The sequence below is a fragment of the Lonchura striata genome, chromosome 2 (assembly GCF_050655825.1).
Source record: "Lonchura striata isolate lonStrDom1 chromosome 2, ASM5065582v1, whole genome shotgun sequence".
In the NCBI taxonomy this organism is placed as follows: Eukaryota; Metazoa; Chordata; class Aves; order Passeriformes; family Estrildidae; genus Lonchura; species Lonchura striata.
Genome location: NC_140704.1, coordinates 154,506,000 through 154,533,395, shown reverse-complemented (window position 1 = coordinate 154,533,395; position 27,396 = coordinate 154,506,000). Strand labels below are relative to the sequence as shown.

The 27,396-nt window shown below is 46.7% G+C and overlaps 1 protein-coding gene across 16 annotated transcripts in view; it reads right to left on the bottom strand.

The window, feature by feature from the left end:
- ADGRB1 (adhesion G protein-coupled receptor B1) overlaps positions 1–27,396 on the bottom strand; it is a 283,024-nt gene that overhangs the window by 156,321 nt on the left and 99,307 nt on the right. For 14 of the 16 annotated variants that reach the window (XM_085572623.1, XM_085572625.1, XM_077781806.2 and 11 more), the window contains one exon: positions 4,430–4,588. The exons of the other annotated variants lie outside the window; for them this stretch is intronic. In XM_085572623.1, the coding sequence (XP_085428749.1) occupies positions 4,430–4,588 (159 nt within the window). The remainder of the gene's footprint in view (positions 1–4,429; positions 4,589–27,396) is intronic. 16 annotated transcript variants of the gene reach the window in all.

The window sequence follows — 27,396 nt, the reverse complement described above, 5'->3', positions numbered from 1 at the left end:
AATCAGGGGCAGCAGAGACTGAGACTGAGGCTCAGCCTTGGGAATGTCACGAGGAACATGCATTCCTTCACACCACTAACAGCTGAAGGGCTGCATCCTGAATCTGCTGGGAGCTGAAAATCCAGCCTGGAACGACAGGACCAGTGTCACCCTCCTGCACCTGGCACCAGGATGTGGTCACCCCTTTCCCAGCCATGGGGAGCTGTGGCTTCCCAATCTGCAGATCCATAAATGTCAGGGATGGTTCTGCAGCCTCTGCCACATGGGATGGCAGGATTTCAGCTGCCTCCTCTGCTGGTTCTCCTTCCCCAGGAATACATACAGGCTGCCCACATCTCTGATTGTTCTTACATCTCTCCAGCACTGCTGAATTCCGACGCTGGGGTCAGGGCTGTGAGATTTCCCCTCTGGTTTGGATGTTGTCCATCCTTTGTGAGGACCCTCTGCCTGCCAGGTTGTGAGCAAACCCAGCTTCAAGAACCTTGCAGCCAAAAAGAGCCACTGGAGCAGGTCCCTCTCCATCCACAGTGGGTGCAACTGGGAATCTCCTTGGCAAGCTCCCACCACGCTTAGGTTGGCTTTTTTTTCCTTCTCTCTACAAAACAGCAGCCTTTGCCCAAACCCCAGTCCCCAACAGAGGGAGGAAATCTCCTCTGTCTGTGCTGTAGAGGGGGATATCACCAAGTCCTTTACCAAGGCAAAATCAGAATTACAACAAAAACTTTGTGTTTTCCTTCAGCCACAAATAAACTTTGTGTTTTCCCTGAGCTGCCACAAATAAAAGGCTCTGCCTAAGCCAAGCTGCTGTTACCAGACAAAGTTTCCTTCCCAGTCTGGGATGAGTCTTCAATACAGTTTTTCCACAGCATTTCACAGTTTTTCGTTTTGCCCATGGAAAACTTACCTGGCTTTCTTCCTGTTGGGCTTGGGTGTGTATCCCTGGGGAAATTTAGCCAGAAGATTGTCAAGCAAGAGACACTATCACATGAAACAGCAGAGATGGTGGCCCAAATGAGTGGGAAAACACAAAGACCACATATAAATGGTACCTGTGGAGTCATTCAGCCACCCCTGTGCACTGATTTTAACCTCTGTGGCCTCCAGATAACATGTTCAGACTCAGCTCTGGGGCCCAGGTGTCTGCACCCACATTTTGGTGACCAGGCTGCCACAAGTCACAGCTCTTGGAAAAACTGAGAGGTTTCTCCCACCATTCCCCCTCCTGCATGCTGAGACCTGCTGAAGGCCCATCTTCAGCAGCTCTGGACAGTCCCACCTGGGCAAGGTCCACCTAGGGGAGGAGCTGTGTGACAAGACAGCTTTGGAACATTTGCCATGGCCGGGCAAAATAAAACAATCAACTAAACCCTCAGAGATCTTCCACAAAAGTTCTCTCAGCAGCTCCAGGGTGCTGAGTGTCACCACTCTAAGAACCTGCCCAGGGGCTGGAGATCCAACTAAACACCTGAAACACTCCTGCTAATCACTCATCAGCTTCTGAGCCACTTTGGCAGAAGTAGGAAAGGAGAAGTTAAAGAAAACAGATGGGTTTATCCTTGTTTTGAAGGTGGTGGGGATGTCTGTGCTATTCTAACCTGACTTGCTTGGCCAGCAGTTTCTTAGTGGACAAGTTTCAATTTACCTCCACAGCAAAGAGGAAAGCATCAGAGCACTCATCCCTGTTTTGTTCTGCTGATTTATCAGGATTACAGATGGCCCTTTGTTCAAGGAAAATATATTTTTTCCTGCTTTTTTTCTTCCTACTAGAAAATTAAGATCTCAGCTATTCCACAATACTTGGTGAGCTGGTCAGATATTACTACAAGCCGCTTAAATGCTGAACAATTGAAGATAAAGTTGTTCTTCTGGACAGTTGCTCTTTTGCTTTTTTTTTTTTAAATTTTTTCTTAATTTTTTTCTTTTAATTAAAAAAATAAATACTCAGAATCTATTTAACTGCGGCTTATAATGAACACTTAGAATAATAACAGTTCCAGGGAAAGAACGAACATTCTACTCATCCCTAACAAATCTGTGAGCAAAGGTCAATATGAAAATAACAGTGACACACTTAAAACAGGATTTCTATTCTACTTTTAAATCCTCTTAGGTTTTGGTGCAGATCAAAGTAAAGAGAAGGAAAAGATACGTGCAAGAAAATTAAAAACCCTTCTGGGGTCAAAAGTGCATCTCCCTGGGCAAAGGCAACAGGGGACAGATTCACTGGGAGGCAAGTTCAGAGCCAAGTGAACAGTTTTGATATGAAGAGACACAGGTTTATCTTGAAGTAGGACACAGACCTCAAGATGTGCATGGAGAACTCTTCTGGAAAGATTTATTGCTCACATATCCCCTCAAATCCTTACCAGCACAGAAAATGCAGCTCAGCAGTTTGTCTGCAGAGAGGGTCTTGGGACAATTAATCAGAATTAATTTATTTCAATGGAATAAATCAGTTTGTGCTCCCCAACTCTGTGTGTGTACTCTCCTTCCAAACTAGGACTTTCCACTGAGCTTAAAATTCATTCTTCCCAAATCATCTGAAATGAACTAATCCCATCGCAGTTTGGAGGAAGAATTGACTGGGAATGCAATGGAAAAAGGACAGGAAGACAAGTGAAATAATTTATTGAATCATAGCCCCTTGAGTTTTATTTGCACTTAGGATTGGCTTTGCTGATTGTTGTGTTCTGGGAAAAGTGAAGTAAAAATTGATTAATTCTTCACTGCTGCACTCCATGCCATGGAAATCCAACCCAGGCTCCATGGTTCTCCACCCCATCCCACCCCTTGCCACCACAACCTCAGGAGATCTCACATGAAGAACCAAAGTTTTGAAGTTTTGCCCCTGGGGAAGGAAGATCGAGGGAAGATGTTACACCCCCTGCTCAGTGCTGGTGAGGCTGGCCCTGGAAAGGAGGATCTTCCCCCTCTCACCACTTCAAGAGGCCTGCAGAAGAATCAAACAGGTCCCATGGACAGCTTGGAAGATGGTTGGGGATGAGGAAGGATGTCCTGCAAAGTGAATCTGTGGAACTGGATCCCCTCCTAGTTTATCCAGCATAGGAGGGACACATTAAGGAGGTTTTTTGCTTGTTGTTCCATGTGTTCCCATGGTCAAAGAGTGACCAGCACTGAAGATCCCCCTCTCCCACTCCCATGTCTTCCTCCACACATTGTTTACCAGGACTGGTGTGGCCCTTCCTCCAACTCCACTCAGGCACACCCCAATCCCACAGCTGGACTTTTTTCAGGACCAGCTTCCAGGTCCTTGCACTCCTCCTCTCCCTGCCACAAGCCACAGCTGAGTCATGACTACAAAATCACCACCAAGCATGGGAGACACGGATTAAATATCCCTGGCGTGGGCAAACCTCAGAGGGAATTTAGCAATTGTGAGTCAAGGAGATGCAATTCAATATACCAGGTTTCATTAAAAAAAAAAAAAAAATCTAAGCCTAATTGCAACATATTTTAAATTTATGGAAATGTTAAAAAATGCATGAAATCATTTTAGCCCTTATTAAAGGAATATATTTATGCCCCTTTATTTGAACTTCCCCCTTATCAGGAGATACTTCCCAGCCTTTGAAGACAGTTGAACTTTCCTTACTTATTTGACTAGTCAGAGGAGTTATTCAAACATTCTCTACTCCGAATTTTAAATAAAAAGAAGGGAATAATTATAACCAGCCATTTTCTTTCATTTGTTGAGCTGAGCTGTGTCTGCAGTTGGCTTTTCCTCTTGATCCCCCCTCTCAACACAGCTTAAAGCAATAGAAGAACTGGGGATGAAAGTGCTGGAGGTTCACCAGCTCAACCCATCAATATCCAGCTGGTGTGGGCACTCTGTGCCCTGTTCCCTGGAGAAGAGGACCTGGAAGGAGGATAAATTACAGGGGGAGAGTGGAGCACACACCAAAGCCTTTGCATCACTCAGTCCCTGCCTAACAGCCAGATCTTTCTCTGCATCTTATCACCAGGGGCTTCCATTTGTAAAAGAAAGGTGCAGGGTCACTGCTTTTCAACTAAACCAAGAAGAAGCAAGATTACCATCTCTCTCAGCTTTAACTGCTTGGGAGAACTGAAAAAGAAAATAATGCCTGTAAGGACGTGGCAGATTTACCACCAGCATATGAAAACCTGCTTACGGATTCCTGTAATTTCTTTGGGCTGAAGGCCTGGAAGGTGCAGGAAGACTGTGCCAGCACGTGTGCGAGACAGGCAGGGACAGGCAGGGCCATGCACAGCCGAATCCACATGTTCCTCTGGGCTCCCTGCTCCAACACAGCCCTGGGGCAGCTTCCCCGAGTCTCTGCAGCACCCTCCATCCTCGATGGGGATGAGGCCATCCTCCTCCTCCTCCTCCTCCTCCCGGGAAGGGCGCCCTGCCGGCCCCGCGCGTGCAAGGGAACATGCCTCCACTTACTATTGCAAGCCTTCCTATTGCACAGCCGTCCTTCCTCCAGGACTCCCTCGCAGGCCAGGCCCTCGTTGGGAAGGGGCTTGCAGGAGCGCATGCGGGTCTGCAGGCCGCCCCCGCAGTCCTTGGTGCAGTCGCCCCAGGCCGACCAGGAGTTCCAGCCACCTGGGCAAGATCCAGAAAAGCCCCGTCAGCCTCCGTGAGAGCCCAGAGCCCGGGGCAGCCGAGGTGGCACAGACCCTGCCGTGTACCAGCTGCCAAAAACTGGGGCGTCTTTAAACGTGGTGGGACTGGACACTGCAGGGTAGCCCAGAAAGTCGAGAAGGGGAAGGGAGAAGCATTGCCTGACTTTACATTGACTTCTCTTCAGTTATTCCTGTTTCTAGAGTTTAAGAAGTGTTCGGACAACGCCTTCAGGCACACGGTGGGGTTCTTGGGGCTGTCCTGTGCAGAGCCAGGAGTTGGACTTCAGTGATCCTTGGGGGTCCCTTCCACCTCCGGATATTCTATGATTCCAACTCTTCCTGTGCTTACTGTGGCAAAGAGCGCCCCTCGGACAAGACCCTCTGTCCATTTTGCGTCCTGTTGGCTTCCAACCCCAGAAGACGCAAGCAAAAACCACTTCAAGGTACAAATCCACCAATCCAGTGAGGTTGTGACTCCTCCTTCTGCCACCACACAAACACATGATGTGAAGACAAGGAAGCTGAGAGGGGATAAGGGTTCTATCACTCATATTCCCCAAAAAAAGACAGTTCCTTTCCCCACACTGCAGACCCCACCAGCCACAGGGAGCACCGCTCTCAAGGACAGCTTTGGTGGGAGAATAACATGGGAATGATGTTCTCCTCCATCACCCTTTGTAGAACCCACAGATACCTGTGAGCACCATGAAATGAAGGTGCATTTTTGGCTCCTCTCCCAGGCCATGCTCAGTGCAGGTGTCAGCAACCCTCATCTTTCCCCACTGTACCACAGTCTACAGCTCTGAAAACTGATGGATCCACCAAACCACCTGGCTGCAGGGATGATCCTGCTACTTAAGGGAAATTCTGAGCCTTCTCCACCCTGTGTCTTTCCAGCTTCTTGCCAACAGTAACTGGCCCGGGTGGAACTTTCATAAATGCTGATGGCAGGATGGACTGTGAAAACCATCTGAATCTGGCTGGCCTCCCACAGTCCAAACACCTGCAGGGAGCACAGCAAGGCTGAGTTTTGGGTTGTAAAAGACAGCAGGGGATTATCCAGTCCTTTCAGGTGATGGATAAGCTGTCACATCCCTCAGTGGTCAGTTCGTTCCTCATGGGCCGCATGCAGCAATCTAAAATCTGCTGAAATAAGCCTCAGTTTCACTGTTCTGCTCCATCGTTTGTCCACCTCATGGGGAGGAGCAGAGGTGGCCCTTCAGCCCAGAGGTGGCCACTTTCACATGGCTGCTTTTCCTGCTGAGAATTCTCTCATTACCCACAGCTACCCTTGGAGATGTTTCAGGTCCAGGGAATTCAGCTCTGCGCTGTGCTCAGGCACAGATAAGGATAACGAGCTAAAGATGCAGGGGTTTTTGAAGACAGGAAACACTGGGGAAATTCTTGTTTTTAAAATAAAAATGAAATAACTCATCCAATAACTCATCCCCCCCCCCTTTTTTTTTCCCCCTTGCCAACAGCCAGAGAATTCAGAAATGCAGATGATGCACTTCAGCTGACTCAGCCTCCCTGAATTGCTGTTTATGAGATTGTGGCTGTACTCTAAGCTCTGGACTCTGCTCTTCCTACACACCCTAGACAGGACACCAGCCTTGTCTGGAAAAACGAGCCCAACTAGGTGCCAGATCAGAATTTAGGGACATTGTCAGCACCCTCTTGCACAGGGATGTACAAAGACTCATCCACGCCCACAGCAAAAACCCACCAGTTTATACTCTGCTCTCTCTAGCCTGGTTGTGGTTTAACTTTTCCCTCCAAGACAAAGTGAAAATAAATAGAGGTTCAGCAACATTCCCTCTGCTGATGGCCATGGAAGCTGCTCAGATACTTAATCATGAGAATAGCATGAAAAATTGAGCAGGAAGGAACTGGAGGGCAGTGAAGTTGCCAGCAAAGTGCCCAGAAATCCTGGCAGCAGCGTGGAGGACGGCATTGTTACTGGCACAAAACAAATACTTGACCTTGAAGAAGACTGTCTTTCTCTCAAAAGTTACTTTCTGTGCTGTGCTGGTCACTTTTCTAAAGAGCACAGGAACACAGGCTTGTCTTCCATTTCCTTATGGAAAACAGATTGTGTTTCCTTTGTAAGAGAAACCATCGGTGTAATGGGAGGTATCCTGATGCCAGGCTCCAGCTGATCAATAGGATATCTGCAACCAGACACGTTTAGGAGTTAATCAGCTCCTGGCTTGCCCTTTTCAGGATGTCTTTCTTTCATCTTATTCCCTTGCAGATTAACAGTGGGGCTGGGGAAGGGAGAAAGCAACTTTACACAAGCCTTGGCTTGGCTTGTGATTTATTTGGGATGCTTTTTGCTGAGACAAAATACATAATTGCTCAGTGTCTTTAGAAGTTATTTTATATTGTGTTCGTAAGCAAAATATGGGCCCAGACTCATTGGCTGTCGTGGTGTTCCCAGTTTGATGATGGATTATTCAAACAGTTCTGCATTTTGGGATATGACCCATTATGGCACTGATCCTCTAAAATACACAGAGAAATTAATGCTGCCTGGTCATACTACAGGAAAGAGGGGATAATGAAGGTGCCAGTGTTTGATTTCTTAAATAATATACTCACAGAATCATGGAATGGTTTGATCTGCAAGGGACCTCAGAGGTCACATGTTTCATCCCCCTGCCATGGGCAGGGACACCTTCCACTATCCCAGGTTGCTCCAAGCCCTGTCCAACCTGGCCTTGGACACTTCCAGGGATTGGGCAGCCACAGCTTCTCTGAAAAACCTTTGCCAGGACCTCACCACCCTCACAAGGAAGAATTTCTTCCTGATATCCAAGGCAAACCTCCATTCTTTCAGTTTGAAGCCATTCCCCCTTGTCCTGTCACTCCAGGCCTTTGTAAATATTCTCTCTCCCTGTTTCTTGTAGGCTCCCTTCAGGTACTGGAAAACCACAATTAGGTCACCCTAAAGCTTCTTCTCTCCAGGTTGAACAACCCCAATTCTCTCAGCTTTTCCTCACAGCAGAGCTGCTCCATCCTCTGATCATCTTGGTGCCTCCTTGGGACTCTCTCCAGGAGCTCCAAGTCCTTCCTGTGCTGGGCTCCAGGGCTGGAGGCAGCTCTGCAGGTGGGGTCTCACCTCAGCAGAGCAGAGGGGGTAACTCTTACTCTGCTTATCCTCAGCAATGGGAGAACCAGGGGAAATAAGATAAAAACTGTCATGATCTCAAATCCTTAACTGGAATGAGACACATTTATGAGGTTGAGCTCAGCTAACTTCCTCTCCTTAATCCTCAGTTTCCACCCCATTTGTGAGTGATAAAGAGGAGCTAGAGAAGTACTAGGGCACTTAGTAAATCAACCCAGGCATTTACAGCCAAGACAAAGGTATTCCCCACTTTATGGAGTGGTCCTTTTTTATCATCAGGTTGTACCATGGTCCTGACAAATTAAATGCTGCATGTTATTTATCTTGTTTATTGGCTGTCAGATAAACCTTTTGAAATCCTCCTTCTTTTCCTGGGTCTGGTCCTTCACTGCTTCAAGTGATTTGTCTTTTTTAGTGGAGCTGTAAACAAGTGGTTAAGGGTCTATTATATGAAGTTATTCCTATCCTACATTTCAGGAGGGAAAATGCTGTGCCATGAGGAAAACACAGGGTTCTTGTGCCCACTGCTGCATCTGGTTTCTGGAAAGGAGTGGCTGAGGGAGCTGGAGGGGGCTCAGCCTGGAGAAAAAGGCTGAAGGGAGACCTCATCTCTCCCTACAACTCCCTGACAGGAGCTTGTAGGGAGGTGGGTGTCAGTCTCTTCTCCCAAGTAACAAGTGACAGGATGAAATAGCCTCAAGATGTGCCAGGGGGAGTTTTAGATTCTTTATTTGGAAAAATTCTTTCATGGTAAGGGTTGTTAAGCACTGTAACAGGCTGCCCAGGGAAGAGGTGGGGTCACCATCCCCACGAGTGTTCAAACAAGGTGTGGATGTGACACTTGAAGACATGGTGGTGGTGAATATGCTGGGGGTGCTACACTGGTGGTTGGGCTTGGTGATCTTTTCCAACCTTAAAGATTCCATGGTTCTATGAAAAGAATAACCCACAATGGCTGTGGAAGGATCTACAATGGCTGTGGTGTCACACAGATGCTTTCAACACAATGCGGAAGCTGCAGAAGGGAATGCAAGTGTGATGTGGTCCCTGCAGAGGCTGCACAGCTGCCCCGTCCCTCAGTCCATCACTCAGTCTCTGCTGGTTGAGCTGACACAGCCCCCACGGACTCCCCACCCTCTAGGAAACGTTCATCCCCACTTGCCCACCACACAATCCTTGCTCTGCCCCTTCTTCCATTTCGAGCAGGAGGTTGGATGGGGTTTTTTGTGAGGAATCCACATGAAATGCAGTGCAGACTGGCTCTGAAGTTAATGGGACCCTTTGCAGACAGTCCCTGCTCCCCATGGAGCCCAGTTCCACGAGCTCTCAGCAAACTGCTTCTCCTGCTGATCGATGCAGGTTGAGTTGCCATCTGTCCTTAATCCACAAATAATGAGGCTGCTGCAACTGCTCTAGACAGGATTTTGCTTTTCAAAGGCACTGAATCCTCCGAAGGTCACACACCCAACACATTCCCATCTTGTGAAGTTTTTCTCAGCTACGGCCTCATAGAACCACAGAGTTCTCTCACTTTGCCCTTTATCCCCCTAAACTGGAGGAGCTGTGGCTCACGCCTCTGGCTCCAGAGGTTCCCATCACAACCAGCAGCTGTCACCTTGATCACAGAGCCAGGTTTAACTTGCATTATTTATTTTTGGAGGGCAGCCCAAGCTCCTAGACTGTGTTTTAACAAAGGTGGCTGTTGCACCTGAGACTCGTGGCTGGTCTGAGTGCCTGTCATTCAGGGAGGCCTTTAATCCAGTTTCTAAAGAGTTTTTTGATCCTCCTGAGTCAGTTCTTATCATGACTGTGGACTAAAACAAATTACTTTTCATGCAAGGCTGACCCAATGCATTTTAATTCTCCAGTTAAACTGAGAAAATTCCGAGCTGGTTTACGTCAACCAGCAAGCTTGTATTTGGCATTTCTCATTCTGAATCTTAAGCAGAGATTCCAAAAGAATGGGTCTTCCCTACTGCAAATTAAGTGAGAGGGCTCCACTTAGACACCTCATCCAAACACCCTTGATCTTCGGGACGATGTGCATCCCACATCCCGATCCGGAGTTTATCTTCACAGCTGACAGCTGCAATGTGTCTCAGATGCCAGTCAGCCAATCATGCCTTTGAATTTAACAGCAATCCCTTAAATTAGATGGCAGTGACAACAGTAAAACTAAAGAATCTACACAAGACAATCAATACAGCACAGCAAAAGGGGCTTTGCTGATGCTCCACATCCACCTCCGATTTTGATTTTTTGGATTTAGCCTCTCACTGACCCCAGCTGAAGACACGTCTTGTTGGCAGCTGTCTCCAACTCAGCAGGTCAGGGCATTTTGTGTCTGAAAAACATGTCCAGACTGCAAAAACCCCAACAAAGCTCTGTGTGCTACCACTGGGAATATTTGTAGTGGAATTTATATCACAGTTCCTGAATCATCTCAATTAGCGAACGACGGGAAAAAAATGTAATTTCTTATGTAAATAGTGGGGAAGGATACTGAAAGGAGATTGAGAGTGAGATTGTCTTATACCATCTGAATCCTAAATTTGTTACACAATGGGGTAAGTCAGGGACCTGCTCCTTTATTACTCTCCTTTCTACTGTGCTGGAAAAGAGCAAGGGGTTATTCTGAAGCCATCCTTCTATTACACCAACCAGTGATAGTTCCCTGGAAAGTCATAGATTCAGTTTGTTCCTTCTGTGGGGAAAAAAATGAGAGAAATCTTTCAGGGGGATGTCCCTCCCTTGTGCCCCATGCGATGAAACTCTACTGCAGCACAAGTGAGTTGCTCCAGTGGTTCCTTCTCTGCCCTTTCCAAAATAAATCCCATGCAACACTTTGCTGTTTTGCAGATTGTGCACATTAATATAAAAACCAATGCCCCAAGCTCCCTAAAAAGCATTAATTGCAAGGACATGCAGTGATAAGACAAGGAGGAATGGTTTTAAGCTGAAAAAAGGTAGACTTAGATGAGGTAACAGGAAGGAATTCTTTACTGTGAGGGTAGTGAGGTTCTGGCACAGAATTTCCAGAGAAGTTGTAGCTGCCCCATTCCTGGAAGTTTTTAAGTACAGGTTGGACAGGACTTGGAGCAACCTGGGATGGTGGAAGATGTCCCTAAACAAGAAAGGGGGCTTGGAATGAGTTGATCTTCAAGACCCCTTGTAGACCAAACCATTCCATGATTGTTTGACTTTTCTCCATGGAAAGGAGATGGATGAGGGGATAAAAATTATAAACATGCATTAAAAGTTCATGAGCTGCAGGGCAAGGTAACCAGGGACTGAGTGCTCCTTGAGTTTTCCAGTACTGGAATTGAGGGGTGTCAAATGCAATGGGCAGGTGCAGGTGCAAAACCAGTGAAGGACATAATTTACAGACACACAGCGGTGTCAAATGGTGCAATGCTTTCACAGCAGGAGAAAGCACCAAAGTTTCCATGAATATAAAACCCAACTGGGGAAATGCATAAAAGACAAACCCATAAATGGTAATAGATACAAACCCAGCAGCTCTTGTCCAGAAATTCCCTGGGCTTCAAGCTGCTGAGCTGTACAAAGTTGGAAAGGACCTTCAGGATCACTGAGTCCAACCTCTGACCTTGTTGACCAAATCACAGCACTGAGTGTCACATCCAATAATTTCCTGAACACCTCCAGGGATGGTGATTCCATCACCTCCCTTGGCAGCCCATTCCAATGTCTGACAGGCCTTTCAGTGAAGAAATTCCTCCTGATGTCCAGCATTAATCTCTCCTGGCACATTCTCTCTTTTCCTCTTACTGGTTGCCTGGGAGAAGATGTCGAGCCCCACTTGGCCACAGCCTCCTTTCAGGCTGTCTGGATGTTGTATGTTTGTCTTGTTCTGCTATTTTCCCTTGGTAGCCACTGCTAATTAAGAGGATATTGGGCCAAAAAAACCCTGATCTGGCCAACGAGATGGTTCCTGGTACTTTCCCAGTTGCTTGGCCTCTCCCTACCTTGACTTTAACCCGGTAACTCTCCATCATGGAGATATGGTCAGAACACAGCCAGCTCCACAGGTCAGGTCAGTACTTCCCACCACCAAAATCGCCAAAATCCGCTCAGGTCTCTCACTTCTGGGCACTGAAATAAATTATGTGATTTTTTTCAAAGCTGCTGAGTGGGCAAAGTTGCCACTGATTCCCACAGCATTCCCCAGTCCCTGCAAATGAAGGTAACGAGGTCAAATCTGGACAATCATTTAGGATCAGCTTCAATCTCCCTCTGTTCTATAAATCACTTAAGGAAGATGGAAATGAGGCCAGTGTGCAGCTTTCAAGGAAACCCAGCATAAAGCTGTGCTTATTACATGAATTCCTGCAAATGAAACACTAGGGATAAAGAGAGATTATTTATGTGGAAATGGTGGGGGAGGTGGGCAGGGAAATGAGAAAGGGAATGTTTAGTCTGGAATGAGAGATCAAATAAAACCATGGAAGAATCTTCTCATAAGAAAACCATAGAGGCCGAATCACTTAACTCATTTCAAAGCAGAGCAGGAAAAATATCAGAGAACAGACTTGTGAAGAGAAATCCAGCCTGCATCACCAGGGAGGAATGAAATGCTTCTCCGCCCTGAACCTCTCTGAATTTGTATAAATCACACCAGAGCTGGGTTCATGCACTGTTTGCTTCCTCACGTTGAGGCAGACCCCAAAGCGCAGAGGGGACAGATTAGCTCAGCCACACGTGTGTCTCCCCGTGGTGAGGGATATATGATCCCATTCTAATCTAACTGTGCAGCCCAAGCGGACTGGAACCTTCCCTGATACCAGGATCACTATCTATTTTCATAAAAGGCAATCAAAAGAGAGCATTTGTGAAATTTCCTTTCATGTCTTCACATTATCTGCTAGGGACGTGGTTTAGTGGTGGGCTTGGCAGTGCTGGGTTAATGATCTTAGACTGAGTTGGCTTTTCCAGCTTAAACAATTCAATGATTCTCTGTTCCATCTTTCCTGGCTTGAAGGGCCGCGTTTTTTACCTATAAAACACTTGCAGAACACTGCATAAACCCGTAAACACCTTGAAATGTTGTTAACACCCAGAGCTCAGCAAGCCTGTGCAATTCCATCTTCTTTTCTGGACAGCATTTCCAGCTGAAGGATTCCTGTGGTCCCCAAGACTGCAGTTTCTCACTCTGCCACGATCTGTGACATATTTCTCATGGCAAGAGCATTGCAAGGCAGGGCTGTGCCATTACTGTTTCTGCAGGATGAACTGAGTGGGTGTTGTAAAGCTAAAAGACTTGCCCATGGTATCTTTACAACACTGAGAGAAGTCAAATTGTCTTCACCTGAATATCTTCCAGGAGGAGAGAGAGAAAATCACTTGGGGGGACAATCCAAGAACCAAGTGCTCCCTCTTAGAGCAGTTTTGATAAGGACACCACACAATTTGTGTCACCCAGCACTCCTGGCTCCATGAACAACTCCCAAAACAGAGCCAGAAAGGCAAACTCCAGCAGAGGCAGCACCTTTGCACTATTGAACCAAGTATTTAATGCAAAAACTCAACAGGTTTTGATAGGCACAGCCAATCCCTCTTCACACAGAGATGTGGATTTTGCCTGGAAGGAGAATAGAGGTGGATGAAAACCACATGGAAGTGTTTTTTGTGAGGTCACCTCTGAGGCAGGCTGGGGAACCAGCAGGCTTTCCTCCTGCTGGGTCCTCTCCTTTTCCAAGCTGTCAGAAACTCTCACCCTGCACGGGAAGAGGCTCATCCAGGCTGCCTCTGTCCTTCCCAGCCCTGCTCTGACATCCTGTCCGTATTTTCCACTGCAGAAGGGAGCGGATTTCAGACTTGTCTCTGTGCCCCTCTCTCCTTCCAAGTCCCCTCATTAAGAGGGGGACAGGCAGAATGGCTGGCTCATCTAACACTTGGGTGAGGTGAGGGAGAATTTGGGAGAAGTTAAATCATAGAATAGTAGAATGTTTTGGTTTGAAGGAACCTTAAAGATAACTGAGTTCCAACCCTCCTGCCACAGCCAGGGACACTTTCCACTATCCCACGTTGCTCAGAGCCCCATCTAACCTGGATTTGAACACTTCCAGAGATGGGACAGCCACAAATTCTCTGGGCATCCTATGCCAGGGCCTCATCACTCTCTGAGTAGAGAGTATCATCCTAAATTCTCCAATTTCTTCAGTCCAAGGAGAAGGCAGGGATATGCTCAAGCCAATGGAGGCACCGAAATGAGAAGCTCCTTTCAGGCTGCTTAAGGAGACTTTTAGGAGGCAGCAGCTGCAGTTCTGCATCTGGGATGATCACAACGTGGTATCCAACATGCCTTGGCACCAAGGACAGGAAATCAATATCATCAACCTTTACCAGCATTACAATGACGAGGTTAATATTGATCTTTTGACATTAAGGTGTGGTGTGCGAGTCCTTAGCATCATTGCTGGGAATCTGAAGCTGGGGCACTATAAAAGAGACTGCAAGCACAGCAACTTGCTCACAGATCCCTCAGAGACCCTGGATTAGCATGAATAAAGCAATTCTCAGCCTGATTTGTAATTGACCGTTCCCAAAGTCCTCGCCTTTTCTATCAGGGATCATTCACACGTCCTTTCAAAGTCCCAGAGGGGCACAAGGAAATGCCAATGGAATTTGTGTGGTCCTGCAGGCAGCAGAGTTGTGGTCTCAGCCTGTGTTTTTAGCCTGAGAAATAAAGAGGAGTTAAGCTCTTGTTCTTTATGTCTTGATGTAGAATAGACATTGCCTTGCTACAGGTGAAGTCTCCCTCTGATTTCTCCTGTAATCACCACTAAAAGAAAACCTTTCCCCAATAAAAGCATCTGCACGAGAATTTCTTAACCCTGAGTCTGCTGATCCAGTCCCTCATACCGATAATCTTCAGCCCTGAGAGATCAAGGTCTTAAAGGCTTAAACCCCTTTGTTCCTAGAGACAAATCGAAATCGGATACGAAATTCCCTTGGTCTGAGGTGCTGCTTAAGAAAAGAAAAGCAGAGAATCAAGCGATTAAATCATCACAGATGAGGAGATGCCACCAAGGCTCAGCATTTACCCAGTGATTTGTAAATGACTTTTCCTGTTGTTCCCATTTGCCATTTATAGTCCAGCAGTGTTAAGAGGCCTTGAGTGAAATGAAACTCGCTCTGGGATTGGCACTCCATAGGCAAAACAGTCTCAGACAGTCCTTGATCCTGAGAGCCTCGGCAGTGCCTAATCACTGCTGTGATTTGAGCTCGAGCGAGGGAGGAGAGGCAAAAGAGGAGTGGGTTCAGTAACAGATATACAGAGATTCAGAACCACTTTACAAATTATTGACCCTACCTAATTGCTAATCATCATGTGCATTAGCTTTTTTTTTTTTTTATCTTTTTTTCCTAAGAGGGAAGGCAGATAAATATCCCTCTGCTACAAGATTGTCTGAGCAAATAGGCAGGTTCTGGGCAGACCAAGGGTGGTGTTTTCCTCCCATCCCATTCCTCAGATTGACTGGAAATTAATCTATATGAGAATAGAGACAGATGGCCGAAGATTTCCCTGCCTCCTTTTTCCCTTTTGGTACCTCTGGTGCTCAGAGGAGTCAGGAGTGGTTGGGTTATCCTGAATTGCCAGGATTGTTCAGGATGGAGAGCCAGTGCACCAGGTGACTGCCTTTCCTACAACACTCCATGGCTAAATCCCTTCTGGATAACCTCATTGCAGCCTTCCAGTAATTAAAGAGGGTTTAAAAAGGAGAGTGAATTCTTACATGGACAGATAATGACAAGACAAGCAGGAGTGGTTTTAAAGTAACAGAGGAGAGATTTAGGTGAGATATTAAGAAGAAATTCTTCACTCAAGAGTGTGGTGAGACACTGGCAAGGGTTTTTCAGAGAAGCTGTGGCTGCCCCGTCCCTGGAAGTGTCCAGGGTCAGGTTGGATGGCGCTTGGAGCAACCTGGGATAGTGGAAGGTTCTGTCCCATGTAGGGGGTGGAACTGGGTGATCTTTAAGGTCCCTTCCAACCCAAACCATTCTGTGATTCTATGAATGCAACCTCCCCTAGAGACACCAACTGCTTGGCCAGCAAGTCTCACTCCACACAAGACAAACAACCTCTAATAATTGTGTATACTAATTACCGATGACTGCTGTCTGAGGAGCTGTCTCACATTTTATTTTTCTCTGGGGTCATCTGGGATGGTCCATGAAGGCCAAGAGCAGGAAGTTGGTGAAGGATGGATCTGCACTGCCTGGCTTCGGAGGCTTCCCAAATGTCTCAGGTTGGATCCATCTTTTTTTTTTTTTTTTTTTTTTTTTTTTTTTTTTTTTTCCTTTCTTTTTTTGAGCACATCAGTATGAGCCAAGAGCAACATCTACTGGCCGAGCTGTTTAGCAAGACCAAGTGTAGATCTGGCACACTCCATGGGTTTTACACATCTGTCAGATATTTTTAGGTATTACCCGAGCACCAGGATTAGCACCAGCACTTCCCAGCTGTTGTCACCAAAGCAAATATCTCAGCCCTGCACACCTGGTCTTGGCTTTTCACATCCCTAATGTGAAAATTGCTTTTTAAGCCCGCTGTGTCCTGGGTAGCACATCTTAATAGATGTACGTATCAGTGTATCTCTATTCCTTCTTAGCAAAGTGCTCCTTGCACTTCCTGTTGAGGTTTCCTGGGATAAAACAGGCTGAAGGGGAGTAGCAGCCCATTTATTGCCACCAAAACTGCAAGAAACTTTCCATGGGGGGCATTCAAGTAATTTAACTTTATAGATCAAAAATAAAGGGTTCAAATGTGGAGGCTGAGCCTTTTCTGGTGTCTCCTGGTGGGAGCTAAGAGAATGAGTGGAATTCAAAACAGGAGCTTGGCATAAGAAATGGTGCTGGCAAAGCTGAGGAAAGATTATGGGAAGGGGCTTCACCTCCCAAAACTGTCCAAATGCGTCATATTCAATGTTATCAGCCCTTGGTTTGTTTTTGGTTTTTTTTTTTCCAAAACCTGTCTCAAAAGGCAGCATGGGAATGTGTGGGAATGAGAGCAAGGTATCAGTAAAGCTACACCCAAAAAATGTTAGTGAGGAAAAAAAAAAAGGAAATGGAGAGAGACTGTGAGTTCATTTTATTAGGAAGAGTGAGAAGAAGCCCCATGAATAACAGGCACAGCTCATGTCTCCACCTCTGCAGCCTGGAGCTCTCAGCTCTTTGGGCACTGACAGAAGAACTGAGCTCTGAGGAACTCCAAATCAATTACACATAAAACACAATTTCCTCCCCTCATGTGGGCCATTTCTTCCAGCAGAGCAGGATTTAAAGGGGAGTAATACAAAAGCAGCCTGATCTGTATTCTGAGCTCACTGCAAGATCCCAGACCCCTCCTCTAGGGCATTGCCAGGTGAGCAACAAACAGCCCAGGAGGTTTTAGAGCTCTGTGGTGCAGACCTGGCCACTTGGGCACTTCATAAATAAAGCAGGAAAATAAGAACTCTGAAAATACAGACTTTATATTTGGCTGTGTTGCTAGAAACACCCATTCCTCTCTGCTGATTATAGGAGACCAAATTACCTCCTCAGACACCGAGGATGTGTTTTGATCAGAGAAACCCTTCTCTCATCAGGGAGGAGAGAAGGCAGAGAACCACAAGTGGTTAAAATGAGCAGGACCAGCGAGCCAAAGCTGTATGAAAGGAGAAGGAACAGCCCTGCCTGCTGCAGGCAGGTGGTGAACTCGCTCTATCCAGGCACCTCACCTGCTCCTGCTGACTCACAGCCACTCCAGCTGTCCCTTTGTCCCCGTCCCTCTCAGCACAGGACCTGCAGGTGGATCCGTGCAGACCAAACTGGAACCAGGGCACCTGAGGTGTGCAGGGAGCTGTGCCCTCTGAAGGGGCAGCACCAGCAGCACCACAGGACTCTGGATGTCTGCTCAGCCTTGTCAGAAATCTCAAGCATGACCCCAAAAGAGTCATCTTCCCTCTGCCTGATTTCCAAGGTGGGAGAGTCTCTGATACTGATGGGAAAGAGGATGCTGTAGGAAGGTGCTGACACTGGGAGAGGAAAGGCAAATTTTGCTCTTTGTGGCCATGATCCATGGATATAGATCCCAGCTGGAAACAGCCCTGTGATTTTTACTAAGCCTCTTGTCACCCAAAAACCCCACCAGATCCCACAGTCACAATCTCAGCCAGAAAAGGATTGTAACCAAACCCACTTCTTTGGTGCCTGCCTGCATAAAACAGTCAAGACAGGTAAGGAAGGTTTTTGTTCTGCTTGATTCTGGTCCAGAGATGATGGAAGGGCTGAAGCCATCTAGAGCATTTGTAGGATACCCCTTCATGGGGAGGACAGGAAGGTTCTCACAGGGAAATGAATCACTCAGCTCCTCCAAACTGCAGCACGGACTGGAGTTTGACCCAGTGCCAAAAGGACCAGGATCATTATGGTCATTAAGGTTCATTTTACCTCTTCTTGAGGATGCCTGACCTTATGCAATGTTTTGTGGGGATTTCCATAACTTCCAACTGTTTTCATGCACATGTTTCTGGACATGGCTTCAGCGCAGCACTTGTGGGAGGAAAGGGAAAGGCCACAGGGAGTTTGAGTCTTCCTCCATTCTCTGCCAGAATAATCTCCTCATCACAGCAACTGGTGCATGGAAAGTTATAATGACAAGTGCTTGGGAAAAAGAAGTTGTCTTAAACCTAAGGAAAAAAAAGATAACTCCAGGCTACAGAAGCCCAGGGGTCTGGTTTCAGCCTGATGCCTCTCGGAAATTATCTATTTCTAGATAAAAAGTGGAATCAAAAAGCTGCATCCAAGCAGATGGGCTGGTTCTGATCCCTGGCTGAGCAGGCACCCGAGGATCCACACAGGTAATGCGTGAGCAGAGGCCAAATAAAGAACAGAACAGCAACCTAAGACAGGAGGGGCACAAGCCTGAAGGGAAAGGTTGAGTTCTGGTGTCTCCCTGAATAATACAAGGCACAAAATATCCTGTTACCAGCCTGGGGAGCAGACAATTAAAACACTACTTGAAGCAAATGTCTCCTGACTCTGGCTCAGAATTTCAATTAGGCTGGGAAGGCTTATTGCACTTAAGTGCAGGTTAGTGACATTTCAGGAAGGAGAGATTGATTGGGAGCTGGGTTACAGCTCAGCAGTGGGGATCATGTCTAGGGGCCTGTCCTTAAAAACAGTGTGTGATCTCTGTGTGGCATTTTCTTTGTTTAGCTCGTTTATGTTTCCTTTGAGAATGAATAATCCCAGTAGCCAGAGCTGTGTCCCCTCCTGTCAAACACTGCCTTCTTTTCTTACTCATTTCTTTTTTCAAAGTTCTTTAAGCATCCTTAGGTGTCCAAGCAGAATTTCCTCTGGCTCTTCTCTTCCTCCCAAGGTAATTAACCTTTTCTTGTCTCAAGAATCAGGTTCTGACTTGCAGGAAACTTTTTTTTCTTACTGGTTCACCGGCTTTGCAGAGCCATGAAAAACAGAGGAGTGTCTCCTACTAAAAACAGCAGGTACAAACAACCTTACTCTAGCAGCATTCTCTCTGGAAAACAAAGTGGGGAAATGTCCTCAACCAGCTAAAAAAATAAAAAGAATTATTGGAATACACCAAATGTGCACCTGGAAAAGTCTAGTAAGTGATAAACCCAGGCAGGACAATGCACCCGGTCCTTTGGTCTGATTAGTGGTGACTGAGAGAGCAACAGCTTTTGGGAGATGTGCATGAGAAAGGATTTTTTTCCCCATAAAACATCCCAAAATTCATTAATTCCTCACCATTCCCAAACAGCTATACTTCAGCTGCTGTAACCACACAACTGCACGGACTAATAAAAAACATCACACAAAATGAAACCCTCCCAGAATAAAACATTCTGGTCTAGCACTTAAACTCCAACACAGACAAAAACCCTGCTAGGAACACACACTGTCGAGATGAGGAGCAAAACAAATAATCAGGTACAAATAAATCAATCAGGAGAGATTTAGACAGGATTTTAGGGATTTCTTCACTGGAAAGGTGGTCATATTGGTTCCAATAGGAACCTGAACACCAAGAACAGTGTAACTTGTGACCAATGAACATTGAACCAGTGAATTTCTCTGGGTTTTGATTGTGAAAGTATGTAAAGAATATAGTAAAATTCATGTGTGATGGAAGGCTTTTCTCTGCACAACATGGGCAATGTGTGGACAAAATTATTTCTGTTGCACATCCTGGCCAGAATAAAGTAAAGTCATGATTCTCCAACATTAAAAAATGTTGGAGAAATTCTGTTTTTCCTGCAGTTCCAGTGACACAACCATTAACCCACTGCTGCTTGGTCCACCACTAAACCACATCCCCAGGCACTCAGAAAAGAGGTGACAGCATCTTTCCTCTCAGGAACCAGCCAGCTCCCATCCCGACTTTTCCATTAGGATCCCAAACATTGCTGGTGTGGAGTTCGCTGATCCTTCTCACCCGTCATCCACACTCCACCTCTAACCTCAAACAGAGCCAGCCTGCACTCAGCAGACTTAGAGAAAACTTCCCTAAAAGCCAGGCTTTTCCATTGGAAAGGGATTTATTTGGTTGTGCTGAAAGGCAAATATTTGCCAGAGAAATATGGCAATATATGCCAGAAAAATGTGGTGGGTCCTTCAGGGATCTCTGCACATGAAGGGCAAATTACTGGCGCTCACTGCTTGGAGCACAGCAGTAAAACACGATTTTTTAGATTTTTTTTTTTTTCCCCTTCACCAAATGGTGTTTGCTTTTCCCTTGGTCAGCTCTGAGAAAGGTTTTATTATCAGAGGAAAGTTCATTTTTTGCTATCCCTGATCATTCCCCACGGAACCATTCATGGCCCAGAGCCCCTCAGAATCCACCCCGGCCCCTTGAAAGCACCGTGGGGGTTTTCCAACACCCCTCCAACAGATTATTCCTCTCTGCATCCGTGGAGTGAGATGAATCAATGGGGGACCCAGGAGGGTTATTTTGCCCATGAATTATTTACACCCACTGGGTAATACTTCATTTTAGACTGGCCTTGTTTTACGCTTGTAATTTTTAATTCTTATAATTCCACCTCCAGCAAGCAGAGGCTCCTGAGAGCAGTAGATTATATCTCAGCGGGCACATTCTGGGATGCATAAATAACCTCTCCTCTGCTGACAGCACATGGGAAATGGGCTGGGCTTTCACTGAGGTTAAGATTTTCCCCCCTCTCTCTCTGTCTTAAAGGAATCATTATCTCCGTGCAGCTATTCTGTAACACGCCTCTGTTTGGTAGCAAAAGAACTATTTAAATGCAAATGTTGACTTTTTGCCAGGGGCTGGAGGGAAAATACTTGTCTAATGATGTCCTTCCAAAAGTACAACTGGTGCTGTTTGTAAAGGAATTGCATCAGAAGGAGTTGGGACTTAGGTTCCTTGCACTGCTAAACGCCTCTGCCCATACTGACTTCTACCCCTTGAAGTCATTGCCAAGAAAAAAAAAATTAAAATAACCCAAATATATGAATATTTATTAAAAATATACTAAAAGCAAAGCAGTCTTTTGATGAGATTTCCTCTTCCTCTGCCCAGCCTTCTGAAGATGGAGGAATTGTGATCACTGCATGCTCACTCAAGTTTGAGATGTTTGGGTTTTGTTTTTTTTCCTCCTCTGTATTGGGTCTGAGTTTTCAGACACTGAATATCAGGGTGATGGGTCTGCAAGGTGATTTTTGGTCTGGGGTCCACTTGGAAGGGGAAGAGGAGATTTAGACTCCAAAGGTGAATGAGAGGGAAAGAAAACGTGGAGGGAAGAAGAAATGGAAAAGATGCCTGGAGCAGGGTGATTAATTTTGGCAGGGATAAACCAATCTTCACTGTTTTGTACCATTTCCCTCTGCTGATTCTGATTTAAAGCCAAAATTAGCCAGACCTTCCAGACTTGCTTGCAAATCAAACAGCCCAGGGGTGCTGAAAGAAGACCAAAGTTACACCAAGCAGGGGAAGGGAAGAAAACACAAAATGAGAAAGAAAACCCACCAACATCCCCACAGAAGCACTTTCACCCATAGCCAGAGGGGAGAATTAAACACATACTGTGGGTTTAACATTGGGCCATGTCCGCTGCTCCCCATAATCAAGTTTTGTGCAGGAGCAGGAAAGGCTCAAAACAATTGGAGACAGATTGGTGGGCTCCATCAGGAGTGGATGGGGCACCAAAGTTCTCCTCAAACAGAGAATGTTGGGAAGGGGTGGGTGAGCTGCTAGACAGGAGCTGGAAGATGAAATCCCAGTGGGATTTAGTGGGTCTGCTGGTGAGATACCCCTCATGAGCCAGACTAAGGCTTCCCCCATCCTTCCCCATCCTTCCCCCTCCTTCCCCTCTCACAGCTCGGGCTCTGCAGGCTGATGAGCTCCAGCCCGTTGCAATTTGATGTAGTTCAGTTACCAAGGAGACAAGGATCTGCAAAGGGGAACCTTTGTGGCATCCGGGGGAGGAGAATCGATGCAGATCATTCAGGGCTAGAAGATGGCCCCAGGCCCAGAGCTCAGGAGCAGGGAAGCAATTGCCCTGGTCCTCCTCAGATATCCCGAGCAGGCTGCAGCCTAGGGGAAGTCCAAAATACCATTTGGGATGAGAGGAGTCTGTCTGTGGGATGGGGAAGGGTCAGTCTGTCCTTGCAGCCTGTTCTTAGAACCAGTTAGACCGCTCAGCTGGGGCACTGGAGATGAGAAATGGTCACTTTGTCTAGCATCACCCTACATCTCAACGAACCATGGGAAAATAAGGATCACCTAAAGCTCCTCCAGCTGAGAGGAGCTGGAATTGAGGTTTCAGTCATTCTGCTTAAATCAGGGCCAGTTTTTTAGAGTGGAGTACAAAAGTTTGGAAACCTCCTGCCAGTGTCCTGGCCTTCCCTTTTCCTTACCCTCCCCAAACCAAGGGGTTGTCACCCTGCCCTGACATTTGCCCAAACTCAGGTGGAGTTTACAGGTGCAGCAGGAAGAGTGCATTGCTTTGGAAGTCAGGAGAGGCACATCTCTAAAAAACAAGGATTGTGAAGGATAATAAACCCCCTTGGCTGGAGCAGTGCAGCTCTGCCTGAGCAATCACTTAAAATACTGACCCAGCATCATCCCAGCTGGGACTGGGAACGACTCCTTCCAAAAGGAATTTCCTCCCAGTCCCCACCTGATGATCAAGCCATGACCATGAAGGATGAGTGCTGAGGGACCTCACTAACTACAGAGAGGTTGTTAACAGGGTTAAAACCCAGGAACTCAGGGGATGATCCTTCCTCCAGCAGCTGGGGAAGAGGGAAAATAGAATTCAGTTCTGTAGATTCTCCTCGCCTGGGGAAGGCTCTGTAGCTGAGTTGTCAGGTTTAATCTCTTCCCAACACGTATCCTGCAAATAACTCCTTTGTTCCTTTTTCAGTTCAGCAGCTCAAACTCCGAGGCAGTGGCAGTCTCCTGCAAGGATTTCATGGGAGAGAAGGGAGACTCCTCCCTTGTCAGCTCTGAGATGTTCTCTGCATGAAGGAGGCTGTGAAAAAAGCACTTGAGATATGGTAACCCCACAGTGAGCACCTGGGTTGGGAAGGACCTTAAAGACCATCTAATTCCATTTAAAGACCATGTAATTCATGGACAGGAGGACCTTCCACCAGCCCAGGTTGCTCAGAGCCCCATCCAACCTGGGAAATTTTTTTGTAATCCCAAACACCCACAAGACACAGGAATAAACCTGGATGTGGTAGCTCCTTCATTGCTTTTAGAGAACAGATGATTAGGGCTGGACTGGGTAAGGATTAGGGGTGGGTTGAGTAGCTCCTGCCTAGGGATGGATGAGCCTGTCCCAAGGTGGTTCTGGTTCTTGATATAGCAAATTTAAAAAGTTGGTCATCAGTGTTACAGAACATTTCAGCCTGGTCACTGGACAGATTTGTTCAGCCAGTTTTGCATTCCCCACCCTGTCTGGGCAACAGCAGGAGCTAATTTTGAAAGCAGACCTACAGTTGTCTGACAGGAATCTGTGGGAATGATGCACATTTTCTGCTGTTACTGGTGATCTTTCTCTGTGCATCAGTTTACAGGAGCATCGTTCATGCTGGGGACAAGTGGGAAGGATAAGTCATTCCCTGTCTAGCAAGCCCTCCAACTCACCCAGCCAGGAACACCCACAGGCCCTCCCCAGGCTACCCTGGGCTCCATCTGCACTGTGCTTTCCAGGTAGAAGTTCTAAACCCCTTCCCAAGTCCCCAGCCAGCAGAGAATCATGGAATCCTAGCATGGTTTGGGTTGGAAGAGATGTTAATCTTGTTCCAACCCACATTCCACTATCCCAGGCTGCTCCAAGCTCTGTTCAACCCGGCTTTGGACAGGGATGGGGCAGTCCAGCTTCTCTGGGCAACCTGTGCCAAGGCCTCACCACCCTCACAAGGAAGAATTTCTTCCCAATATCCAATTTAAACCTGCCCTCCTTCATCTTAAGGCCATTCCCCCTTGTCCTGTCACTGTATGCCCTTAAACAAATTAATATCCTGAAACAGCACCATTGGTGGGGGTTAAAAATCTACAAATGGAAGAGCTACCAAGACCTCAGGAGATGAACAAGAGTTTCATAAGTAATGAATAGTATGAACTATTTTTCCTGAATTTCATCTTCCCACGGCTCGCAGAGCAGCCACAGAACACAGCTGTGCTGGAAGAAGGAATATAAAGGTTATTTTACCCAGCACTAAAGTGCAGCTGATTCTGATGTGGAACACCCCAGTTCCCAATTTACAGTGGTTTTGGGAAAGCCACGCTCCAGCTGTCATTGTTCCAGAACTTTCATACCCAGGCAAGCAGGATCTCCAGGATGAAGATGTTTTCCCAGCACCTCTCTGATAGGATCTTGCTCAGGAGCAGGAAAAATGAAACAAAGCAACCCATAAAAACCCCTCACAAAATCCAGTGACAGCAGAGCAGCAGAGCCAAGACCTCAGCACAGAGCAGAGCAAAGAGAAAATAGAATTTTCTCAGAATTACCATCAGGGCTTTTGATGGTACGAGGTCCCTAAAGCTCTTTTTCTTAGGATCTCTAAGTTGTTTCCTGACTTAAAGACAAATTTTTCATGGAAGCATCTGGTTTTTAAATAAAAGAAGGAAACTCTTTTAACAGAACTCGATGTTCTGTGTGGGACATTCCTGCTAGACCCATTTTGAGGGGGAGCAGGAAGACAAGAACTGGAACTGTGTCACTGCCGGGGGAGTTAGGAGGAGATTTTTAAAGGGTTTGGAGAAATAAAAGGGCAGGAAATTTAAGACAAAACTTTTCAAGTGGGTGAAAATATCCTCTCATGTCTAATTAGGAATTAGAAGAAGGTTCAAAAGAAAATGAAAGATCTGTGATGTGAATCACAGAATCAAAGTTCTGTGATGTGAATCACAGAATCATGGAATGGCTTGGGCTGAAAGGGACCTTAAAGATCATCTCATTTGGGTTGGAAGGGACCTTGATTATCCTAATTCCAACCTAATTCCACTATCCCAGGTTACTCCAAGCCCCATCCAACCTGCTTTTGGACACTTCCAAGGATGGAGCAGTCACAGCTGCTCTGGGCAACCTGTGCCAGGGCCTCAGCACCCTCACAGGGAAGAATTTCTTCCAAATATCCACCTGAGGCTCTGGAAAGAAGAGAAATATTTCTGTTCTTGCACTTGGACTCCTGGGAATGGGTCAGTACAAACTCCAGCTTGTGGAACGCCCCAAGCCAGAGTGGGAGCAGAATTCTACCCCGGTCCTCCTGCCCTCCGCAGGTTTAGGGGACACTTCCACTAGTCCTGGATGGGAGTAGGCATTTCTGGATAGGTGGGAATTGCAAGGAAAAAAAAGAAAGGAAAGAAATGGGGGAAAGCAGCCCTGAAAACAAGGGACAGGATAAAGCAAAATGGCCTCCAGTTGAACTAGGAAAGGTTCTGGTTGGGTAACAGGAAAAAATTCTTGGCTGAAAGAGTGGTTGAACATTGGAGCAGACTGCCCAAGGGAGTGGTGGAGTCACCATCCCTGGAGTGGTTAAAAACTGAGCACTTTGCCTTATGGTTTAGTGTGCAAGGAGGTGATCGGTTAAAGGTTGGATTTGATGACCTTGGAGTTTTTTCTAGCCTTAATGAATCGATGAAGGAGAAAAAGAGAAAAGAAAGAAAGAAAAAGAAAGAAAGAAAGGAAGGAAGGAAGGAAGGAAGGAAGGAAGGAAGGAAGAAAGAAAGAAAGAAAGAAAGAAAGAAAGAAAGAAAGAAAGAAAGAAAGAAAGAAAGAAAGAAAGAAAGAAAGAGGAAGAAAGGAAGGAAGGAAGGAAGGAAGGAAGGAAGGAAGGAAGGAAGGAAGGAAGGAAGGAAGAAAGGAAGAAAGAAAAGAAAGAAAGAAAGAAAGAAAGAAAGAAAGAAAGAAAGAAAGAAAGAAAGAAAGAGGAAGAAAGGAAGGAAGGAAGGAAGGAAGGAAGGAAGGAAGGAAGGAAGGAAGGAAGGAAGGAAGGAAGGAAGGAAGGAAGGAAGAAAGGAAGAAAGAAAAGAAAGAAAGAAAGAAAGAAAGAAAGAAAGAAAGAAAGAAAGAAAGAAAGGAAGAAAGGAAGAAAGAAAGAAAGAAAGAAAGAAAGAAAAAGAAATTGCTTTTTCTTACTAACCTCTCTCTCAAAGCTTTAAAGATATTAAAATCCTTTATTCATGTGGGGAAACTGAGGCACAATGACATTACATTTCTTGCACAAAGACATGCTGGGCACCCACCAGCAGAGCCCAGAAGTTCCTTTCCTCTGTTATGTGAGACCAACAAGGGAGAGTCACTTGAGGGGTATAAAATCCACTCAGTTCTCCTCATGGAAGGGCTTGGACACCACATCCCACAGAAATGGCTTTGGAGGGGCTGCATGTGCAGAGCCCTGGCTCCAGAGCTCAGCTCCTGGTGGTTGTGTCTCCCGGGGTGAGAGCAGCATCTGCTCGGAAGAGCAGGGCACAGCCGAGCAGAAAAAAAAGATCAACTGCTTCCTCCCCCAGCTCCCCTCCAGGTTGGAAGCAGGGAGAGCTCTCCACGGCACCGTGGATCTTCCCTGGGCTCCTCACCCCGTGATAATTATCCCACCAGGCCACGCAAAGCCCCCGTGGGGCCAGCGCGTCGCGGGGGGAAGCAAGGCGGAGGAAAAGCCGCGCGCTCGCGGCCGCCCTGGATCCCGGGGAGGAAGAAACCCAAGCAGCCAGTCCCTTCCCGGTGACCTGAGCTCACCCCTGGGTGCAGGGAACCTGATGGGCTGTGACACAGCACCAGGCTCGCAGGAGGGGATTGTGGCTCCCCGGGATGTGGAAGCGCTGAAGGGGACACGGCGTAGGTTCGGAGTCATCGCGGGGGTCTGGGAATTCTCCCTGCTGCCTTGATTCAATGTGACAAACTCATTTCTTCTGCAGCGTGGCTGCGTTTAACCAAATGGCAACTTCTGTCCTGGGCTGAGATGTGGCATTTGGGAGGGCAGAGCTGTGGCATTTTGGAGGGCACAGTTGTCTCTCCCAGTGAGGCCCCACAACCACGTTGACCTAAGCTGGTCGAGGTAAATGTTCTGTCCCTTCCTGATGTCCCCAAACTTTATGGGGTGGCCCCAAAGATGAACACACAGCTTCAGACATGGATTTAATCCTCTAACCCAGTATC